This window comes from Phaseolus vulgaris, chromosome 11, assembly GCF_051622355.1.
Source record: "Phaseolus vulgaris cultivar YP4 chromosome 11, ASM5162235v1, whole genome shotgun sequence".
Taxonomy (NCBI): Eukaryota; Viridiplantae; Streptophyta; class Magnoliopsida; order Fabales; family Fabaceae; genus Phaseolus; species Phaseolus vulgaris.
The window spans coordinates 11,918,116-11,928,143 of record NC_143508.1 but is presented as its reverse complement, the minus strand read 5'-3'; the positions used below and the strand labels follow the sequence as shown (position 1 = coordinate 11,928,143).

Here is a 10,028-nt window from a genome sequence, read left to right as displayed (position 1 = left end):
ACTTTGTAGTTGGTAGAAGCTATTTTGTGAAAAGAAATGAAAATAATATTTTATTAAAAGAAAAATAAAGAACATAATAGATAGAGTGAGAAAACCACTAGAAAGAAGGAAAAAAATCACAGAGATTTCACATTATACACTTTTAAAAAAGATAAACCATTATTTTTAATCCAAAATAGGCTCTATCAAATTTCTCCATGATGTGATAAATTATTGGATTATCACTTGGTTAAATAGGTAGATAGGAGACCAATTTGTTTATACTTTAAATGAGTATTTCTGAAATAAACAATTTTAACGACTTATTTAAATAGTAGATAAAAGGTCAGTTTGTTAAACTTTATAAAATAAGTGATTTTGAAATAAGTAATTTTTAAAATAATCACTTGTTTAAGAAGTTGATAGATTTATTTATAAAATAAATAAAAACTAATTATTTTTTAAGGAAGTGGGTTAGACAAATACATATAAAAAAAATTTATTTTATACTTTTAAGAAAAACAATAGTCCAAACAAACTCATCCAGGTTTACTTCTTAAAAAACAGAAAATTGCTTATTTTTAAAATAAGCAAATTAGAGAAACAGATGAAAAAAAAATCAGAAATCTGTTTATTTTATTAAAAAAATTATATTTTTAATAATTTTTTTTTTAAATATCGATATTTTGTAATTATTTTAATGATACAAAAATCTTGAATATTAATGTTAGCAAATTAAAACCCGTATACTAGGAGTGAATAAATTATCTCATATATTAGAGAAACAGATGGAAAAAAAAATAAGAAATATATTTATTTTATTAAAACATTTTATACCTTTTATATTTTTAATAATTAATTTGAAAAAATATCCATATTTTGTAATTATTTTAATGATACAAAAATCTTGATTATTAAAGTTTCCAAATTAAAACCCGTATGTTCATAATATAGGAATGAATAAATTATCTCATGTATTATCTCCTCATATTAACTACAAATAACCTAATTTCTCTACTTAATTAAATTTTCAATTGTTTGATATAAAATTATTCCATAATAATCTACGAGTTCGGGCCTTAAAAATACAGTTATATTTTCATATCTTTTCCTTTGACGTTTAATATTTTGACACAAATATAAAAAATATTGAATTTCACAAAAAAAAAGTTATGTTACTTTTGAAGTACTTTTATTTCTCTAATTAATTATTCATGTTATTTTTATTGCGTAAAGTATTGATAGGGTAACCTTAATTAAAAAAAAACCAATACACTAATAGTTTTGTAAAATAAAGACTAATCTAGAAGAATTTTATTTTCTAAAATATATCTGTGGTACAAGAGAATATTTGAAAGAAAAATGTTGTGATTTTGTAATCATAATAAACTTGAACGGCATATTTTTTGTCAAAAACACAAAAGAATAAATTAATAACCTAATTCAAATATTTTATTTAAAAAGTAAATTTAATGGTTAAATATTATAGATAGAGAAAATATGATAAACTAAATTCCTCGAAAAAGTTTAAAATTTCACAAACTATGCATATGAAGGAAAGTTTTCGTGGTTTCCTTATTCTTTAACTCCTGGTTTTCTTTCAATAAAAAAAACCTCCTAGTTTTCCTTTTAAGGATTGCTATGAATATTTCACCAAAAAGGTTCTCAATGCAAACTAATCACTAGACTCTTGCTGACAAGCGTCTCTGGTAAAACAAATAGAAATGAAAAATCATTAAAAATCACATTTAAATTTAAAATCACATTAAAAGCATTTAAAATTCAGAGTAAAGAGCATTAATAATATTTCTAATAAAAACTATTTTAATTCTTTGATCAATTACACTTCACTTCACTGAATGAAATTATTCAATTGCTTAATTTCTTTAACTTAACAAAATTATCAATAATAAAAGACAACTTCAGGAAAACTAATATAGAATTAATTTAATTAATTAATTAATTAATTCATAGTAACTTACATACGCAGAGGAAAAACTTCAATAATCTTACATATACTTCCAATAATAAAACATGTGTAAAAAAAATAATAAAAAACTCACCAATTGTAACCCTGTTTTCCTTTTTCATAATCCTCACTTTGAATATTTCATTACAGAAATCTCAATTACCAAGGAAATAGTAGAGTCTTTCTGACCAGCGTCTCTGTGGTAAAAGACTTTCATTAAAAGCATATTAAGAATGGCATTAAATCATATTAAAAATGGCATTAAAGAACATTGATAATATTTTGAAGAAAAGCTCTTGTAATTCTTGAGGCATTACTGTTATCTTAGTGGAAATATTTACACTTATGATCCGAACGGAAGAATAGTGTAGCTTAAGAGAAAGATGTTAATGGAGTTACAGGAAGAAATTAATTTGAACATAGCAGCATAGCACTTAGCATTTTGTGTTTGGTAGCCGTCATTCGTTGCATTGTTTTGCATTGCATTGCACCGTCAACTCTTCAAATTTTATACACCAAAAATATGCTGCGTCTCTTTCTCTCTCCCCTCTCTAGCAATTACACCTCTTTTGCCCTCCATTAAATGCAATTGCACCCTCTCTATACGCTCTGCAATTACTCTTCGCTGCCACATTTTCCTCCATCTGTTCCCCACTTCCCTCTCTCTCCCTCCCTCCTTCAATGCCCTTGTCCCTATCTCTTCTTCTTCCTCTTCTTCTTCCTCCTTCTTTCTCTCCCTAACACACCACCACCTTCTTTTGCCATACCATCATCTTCTTTTTTCTTGCCATATAAACAACTTAAATACATACCTATCCCAAACCCCTCCCCTCAAATGGGTCCCCACTTTTCCACCGGTTTATAGTCCAAAAACAGATCTACTACACCTTCATCTTCCACCACCCCTCACTGGTAAGTTAAAGAGTTTGTAAGTAAAACTATTGTGGCATCTTCATATTCATGGTTTGTTACAGTTCTGTAAGGTCACTGGTTTTTCAAGAAACTAGTAATGAGGTGTTTGGTACATGTTTTTTGAGTTCTAACAGTTTTTTAGAAAGTGGCTAGAAACTAGGGCTGGGTTAGAGTAAAAAGGAAGGTTAGGTCTGTGAGAAAACAAAAATATCATGAAATATATGAAGCGTGTGTAGGATTCTCTGAGATCTTCGTGGTGGTTAGATTTTTTCAAAAGAAAGTTTTGATTTTGTTCTTTGACAAGGCAAGATCAGAGAAGGGTATCAGTATTTCTTGGCTTTTAATTCATATGTACACTGATATATATATGTCATTATATATAGGGTATATTTGTTTTTGAACATTTTGATTTTTCTTTTTTAATTTTTTTTTTCTCTTGGAGGTTTGCGTATATTTGAGTTTTGTAGTAACACACTGACTCGCTTTGACATTGCCATCTGACAGAATCCGAGGACTCATCCTCTTAAGCTTCTTCTTCTCTATCCAAGGACCTCTGAAAACCCAACCAACCCTTCTGGTAAGAGAGAGAAAGTGATACGAATATAGAGAGAGAGTCAATTCAACATATAAATGTTGGTGGTGGTGGTTTTTGAGGTGTGTGAAAAATACAAGGCAGTATTATGATTCCGGCAAGAAACATGCCCTCGACTATAGCAAGGAAGAACAATAACCTTGGTGGGTTCGGATCATCTTCAACTTTCACTCTCGCGCAGGTCGGTGTTTTAACTTTTCACCTTCTCTTTCAACTCATTTGACTCCTTTTTTTTATTCTTCACCTCTACAATTCCCCAAACTTGGTTTTAATTAAAATTTTGAAACAAATTTGACCTGTTTCTAATTTTCACCTTTTAACTATGCATCACAGCAACAAAATAAACAAACCCTTTTTTTTTGTACAACCAACCAGGCCAAATATCCTTCTCGATATTAGAAAGCCGCGTTTTCCCCAAAACTGCGTTATTTTCTCAAAAAAAAAGTCAAAAGGAAAAAAAATTACAAATAGTTAAAAAAAGAAAGAAAGATAGAGAGAAAGAAAGAGAAATTATCTTACCAAAAAATAAAATGTTGATGTCTGTGTCTTTTTCTCTGTGAGTGTACCGTACTATACTACATGTTTTTGTGCTGTGTTTTGTTAGATTGAGAAACCATAAGCCTCTGGAACCTTGAAGATCTGTAGCAATGTTCCAGCCGAACCTGATGGAAGCGTTGGAGATGGGTCAGAACACTTCGGAAAGTGAGGTCCCTCGAATCCGTGAAGATGAGTTTGACAGTGCCACCAAGTCTGGTAGTGAAAACCATGAAGGTGCCTCTGGTGACGACCAAGACCCTCGTCCCAACAAAAAGAAGCGTTACCACCGCCACACCCAACACCAGATCCAGGAAATGGAAGCGTAAGTTACCCAAATATATTCCATCTTCTCGATTTTCTTTGGGTAAAATACTACATGTATCCTTCACCAGCACAGGTAATCCCTGTGCAAACCAGATATAACTATGAACAACAAAAACGACACTTCACTCTGAATTTTTAATAATAATTAATCCCGTCAAAATAACATACAGCTATTATAACAAAACTTCATCATAGATTTATAGTATGCCACCATGGATATTTTCACAGAAATGTTGTACAGTGAGATATACTATCATTGGTAATTTTCTCAAGCTATTTAGAGTCTTGAAGACCCAAAACTTCTAATTATTTTTTAAAGAAGCTTTGAGCAGATTTTTAAAGAAACTGATCAAATTATGTTGGTGCAGATTCTTCAAGGAGTGTCCACACCCAGATGACAAGCAAAGGAAAGAACTGAGCAGGGAATTAGGTTTAGAACCATTGCAGGTTAAGTTTTGGTTTCAGAACAAGCGTACCCAGATGAAGGTATATATCTGTATAACTTTAATGCATGTATTAGGTTTTGCTTAACTTTTTGTGTGAGTTGTTCGTAAAGGGAGTGGTGTGGTGGTGTTTTGTTTTTGCAGACACAGCACGAGCGGCATGAGAATACACAGCTTAGAACCGAGAATGAGAAGCTTCGAGCAGATAACATGAGGTATAGGGAAGCTCTTAGCAATGCTTCGTGTCCTAATTGTGGTGGACCAACGGCTATAGGAGAAATGTCATTTGATGAACATCACTTGAGGCTTGAAAATGCAAGGCTAAGAGAAGAGGTACATCAACTAAATAGCTAACATTTTATGTGACTTTATTAGTTGATTACTCTAGCTACTCGGTGGACCAATTAAGAAGGACCTTAATGTCCTTTCAAATGAGTACATCCGATTCAACTTAGCGATGACCTAACATGCCAAGCAAGGAACTAACAGTTGCAAACCCAGAGGGGTAGTTGATTATTCTATAATATTTTGTTTTTGACTTTTTACAGATTGATAGGATTTCAGCAATTGCTGCCAAGTATGTAGGGAAACCTGTGGTGAATTATTCAAATATCTCCCCTACTCTTCCTCCTCGTCCTCTAGAACTTGGAGTTGGTGCTGGTTTTGGAGGCCAGCCAGGGATTGGTGTGGACATGTATGGAGCTGGGGATCTTCTGAGGTCAATCAGTGGACCCACTGAAGCAGATAAACCGATAATAATAGAGCTAGCTGTTGCAGCTATGGAGGAGCTCATTGGAATGGCCCAAATGAATGATCCTCTTTGGTTAACTACACTTGATGCTACCTCCACTATACTCAATGAAGACGAATACATCAGGTCCTTCCCTAGAGGAATTGGCCCAAAACCTACTGGCTTCAAATGTGAAGCTTCTCGAGAAAGTGCTGTTGTTATCATGAACCATGTCAGCCTCGTTGAGATTCTCATGGATGTAGTATGTTTCTATTCCCTCACTCTACTTTTAATAACCTTTTGTGTACACCCATTAACGAAAAGAAAAACCAGGTGGAATGAGATAGAAGAGAAACAGACTGTATAAAGGAAATAAATAAAAAATGTGAAAGACTGATAAATAGATGTGTAGAATGTATTAGGGTGTTAAAGAAATGAGGAGAGTTCTGCATTACTTTCTTGTGTTTCTGAAATATGTTACTATTTCTCTGGGTTTTGACATTGATTTCTTTGTTTTTCAGAACCAATGGTCCACAGTGTTCTCTGGTATAGTCTCAAGAGCCATGACTCTGGAAGTGCTATCAACAGGGGTGGCCGGGAACTACAATGGTGCCTTACAAGTGGTACATATATATTAAGAAGAAAATATTTCTTTTATCAATTAAACAAACAGTACAAATGAAACTATTGTCTGTTTGTTCCTGCAGATGACAGCAGAATTGCAATTACCTACACCTCTTGTGCCAACTCGTGAGAGTTATTTTGTAAGGTATTGTAAGCAACACTCTGATGGGACTTGGGCAGTGGTGGATGTGTCTCTGGATAATTTGCGTCCAAGTCCTTCAGCCAGATGTAGAAGAAGGCCATCTGGTTGCTTAATTCAAGAAATGCCAAATGGCTATTCAAAGGTATATTTGGGACACTTGGAGGTTAATTTTGTACATCTTGGATTTTTACTTACATTTACAAGGTTGTTGAAATTGTAAGACCAGTTACATTGACCTTTCCCATACCTACTCGGTAGGAGACTTTTGATTTTTAGCCTTAGGCCATACCCATTATTTCATTTTTCCTTTCAATGACTTAATCTATAATCTCTATGAATTAGGTCATATGGGTGGAGCATGTGGAGGTGGATGACAGAGGTGTTCATAGTCTTTACAAACAGCTTGTTAGCTCTGGACATGCATTTGGTGCTAAACGTTGGGTTGCAACCTTAGATCGACAGTGTGAAAGACTCGCAAGTGCGATGGCAACAAACATTCCCACGGTTGACGTTGGTGGTAATCATCATAGATTCTCATTCTCTTGTTCTTTCGTCTTTATACCATATCCTAAAAAGTAATTAACTTTTTACTCTTGTCATGTTCTTAGTGATAACAAACCAAGAGGGGAGAAAGAGTATGATGAAGCTGGCAGAAAGGATGGTGATAAGCTTTTGTGCTGGAGTGAGTGCTTCCACTGCTCACACATGGACAACACTGTCTGGGACTGGTGCTGATGATGTAAGGGTGATGACCCGAAAGAGCGTGGATGACCCTGGACGACCCCCTGGCATCGTTCTCAGTGCTGCCACTTCTTTTTGGCTTCCAGTTCCACCTAAACGGGTTTTTGACTTTCTCCGTGACGAGAACTCTAGGAATGAGGTATGCCAACAAATTCAAAGAGGCTAATTAAGTCGATTAATAACTTTTTAGGCTGCATTATTGTGTTCTCCTAGATCAGTTATTAATAGATAATTAACCTTCCTTGGTAATCTTGCTTAGTGGTGGATTTATTATTATGAATTGCTCCTTCCCTCTCTTTCTCATGTTTTGAAAATTGCCTAGTTTTTACACCAATTACCTTCTATCAAGTGTTTTGGATTACAGATCTTTTTCAAATTGCCAAACACGGTATGATAGATGCTTTTCAATGAAAGCATAATAAGTAAGATGAAAAAGGTTAGGTAGAATAACTATAGATATCTACTTTTACACCACGTACACTATTTTTACAGTTAGCTGATATCTTTGTTATCTAATTGGTCCTCATTTCATTTTCTCTACACCTATTTTAGGATTCTATTGGTGTAAAATGATGTTTTTCAAATCTATAAGACATTGTTGTATTAGATAACAAACTTCATTTCATATCATCTGAACAAAAAGTAACTTTTCTTTTTACCCACCATCTTTTCTCTTGAGTATAAAATATGTAAGTATTTTTATATTGGTATTTTTTCTTAAATTATCTTGTAAAATAAAATTATAATTTTCTTAATACCCTGAAATTTATATTCTAAGTAATTTTTAATTTGTTAATAGTGGATGAAAATTAACTGTTCTTGAATTAAAGCATATATAAAAGCATTTGTTTAGTCTTTGATTAATATGTTGATTTTCATTTCTTTTACATCTGTAATATTACCTATTTGTCACTTACAACAGTGGGACATTCTTTCCAATGGTGGAGTTGTTCAAGAAATGGCACACATTGCAAATGGACGAGATACTGGAAACTGTGTGTCCCTACTTCGAGTTAATGTATGTTGATATCTTATATACATTTTTTACTTATTTTCAATCATTTCATTAACTAAATTGTAATTAATTCACTTATATAAAATTGTAGAGTGCAAATTCAAGCCAGAGTAACATGTTGATATTGCAAGAGAGTTGCACAGATTCAACCGGGTCCTTTGTCATTTATGCTCCAGTGGATATTGTTGCAATGAATGTAGTTCTAAATGGAGGAGACCCAGATTATGTCGCACTTCTTCCTTCAGGGTTTGCAATTCTTCCAGATGGAACTATATCTCATGAAACTGGACCTGGTGGATCCCTTTTAACTGTTGCATTTCAAATACTGGTTGATTCGGTTCCAACAGCTAAGCTTTCTCTTGGATCTGTTGCCACTGTCAACAATCTCATTGCATGCACTGTTGAGAGGATCAAGGCATCTTTGTCTGGTGAAACTGCTTGATGAGAGCTTCTACACTTTGGATTGTGCAGTAAGTTCATAGACAAACACATGCATGCATGCACTTTCTTTGATTATTTTCAACTGCTTGGTTTTGGTGATGTTGGATTCTTCTTATACACTAAACTTCTTCCTCTAAACTTCTATGTACTTATTTTAATGTTGTTTTCAGAATGTTGTAGTTTAGAAGAAGGATGAGAGTCACAATTCATTGTGTTGTGGAGAATGAAAAGGTGGTGAGGAACTTCGGCTGAAAGATGGGAAGAAGTCAAGAGCGCACCTTGCATGATCCCTTCTCAGTACCCCAAAAGAGTTATGAGAGGATTAAGGTTCGGGAATTGACTTCCCTATATATAGTTAAGGTTAAGAGCTCATGATATTAAGACCTTGCTACCCTACCCTTTACAATTTCTAAGACTAAAACATGTAGCTAGCTAGCTAGGATTAACCTTTTGAGTAACTAGGGTTTATCTTTATTGTAAACTCTTGTCTTTTTTTTCAATTCTGATTTTGTGTGATTTAGAAGTAGTTCCGGCACTAGTTGGTGGGAAGTTAGTTTGCATCTAATACACAAGCTACTTTCTCACTAAACTTTCTTTTTAAAAGAAGTTTTGAAATTAATGCATGGATGTGTTCTTTCTGCAAGTAAATTCAAACTCAGTTAACTTTGAAATCGTTACTATTTGTTTTGACCAAGAAGGTAGTAGGATTTTCTATGGAATGGTTTGTGTACACATACGAAAGGTAAAAACCAAAGTCTCTTAAATTAATAGTACATAGCCTTACATATAAAAAAAAATAGATATATTACTAGTAATATCAATAAAAATAACTAAACTAATTTTACTTAATATTGTATTAAATTTAAATTTTATTTTAAAATGCTAATACAATTAAATAATGTACCTAATAGCTATATCAAACTATTTTTAATCAACAAGTATTGACTTTAATGATGTTATTATTAAATAAATATATTACTCAATGACCTCTTGTTAGTAAAATTTTATATAATTAGTTTATTTATGAGCATTTGTCATTAAGTAAGCTTCTTTTTTACAACCTTTTGAGTTTTTCTAACAAGATCCAAAGTTTCATTCACCATTTCACCATCGCATGAATAACTTCATCACCACTACCAGCTGGAGGCTGCACCCAAGAGAATGTAGTTGCAGAAAAGGAACACCATGTGGGTGTTGTAGTGGCGTGAAGTGATTTGCTAAAATAAAACAATTAACATGTGTTTTTTTTAAATTTATTCCTTATTTAGAACATATAACCTAGATTTGGAAAAGTTTTTTTCGGATTGTATAATTTAGAATATGTTATTTTTCAACTTTTTTTCAAATTATATAATTCAAAATATATTTTTATATTTTTTTTTTTAATTGTACAATCTATAAAATACAAAATTCTATTCAAATTGTATAATTTGAAATAAAACTTTGTATTATGGAGTCTGTGATAAAAAAATTAGGAATTTTGTAAAGTCTTCTTATTTTATAATCTGAAATTAAAAATAAAAAATATGTGTTCAGAAAAGCATTTTTTTATATTTACATAATTATGAAGATGAAAGAA

At 32.5% G+C, this 10,028-nt stretch overlaps 1 protein-coding gene across 2 annotated transcripts; it reads left to right on the top strand.

Moving 5' to 3' along the window:
• The first annotated feature begins 3,493 nt into the window (after window positions 1-3,493).
• Window positions 3,494-9,072, top strand: LOC137824061 (homeobox-leucine zipper protein HDG2). Of its 2 annotated transcripts, none has more exons than XM_068629497.2 (12): window positions 3,494-3,633; window positions 4,057-4,311; window positions 4,682-4,799; window positions 4,901-5,089; window positions 5,305-5,748; window positions 6,008-6,109; window positions 6,194-6,394; window positions 6,595-6,769; window positions 6,861-7,132; window positions 7,916-8,011; window positions 8,100-8,478; window positions 8,620-9,072. In XM_068629497.2, exons 2-11 carry the CDS (start codon window positions 4,100-4,102, stop codon window positions 8,448-8,450), a joined length of 2,160 nt encoding a protein of 719 aa, XP_068485598.1. In that variant the 5' UTR covers window positions 3,494-3,633; window positions 4,057-4,099; the 3' UTR covers window positions 8,451-8,478; window positions 8,620-9,072. The 2 variants fall into 2 exon arrangements, with proteins under 2 accessions (XP_068485598.1, XP_090153478.1); XM_090297352.1 differs by having other exon boundaries at window positions 3,524-3,633; window positions 4,109-4,311.
• Window positions 9,073-10,028: the final 956 nt, after the last annotated feature.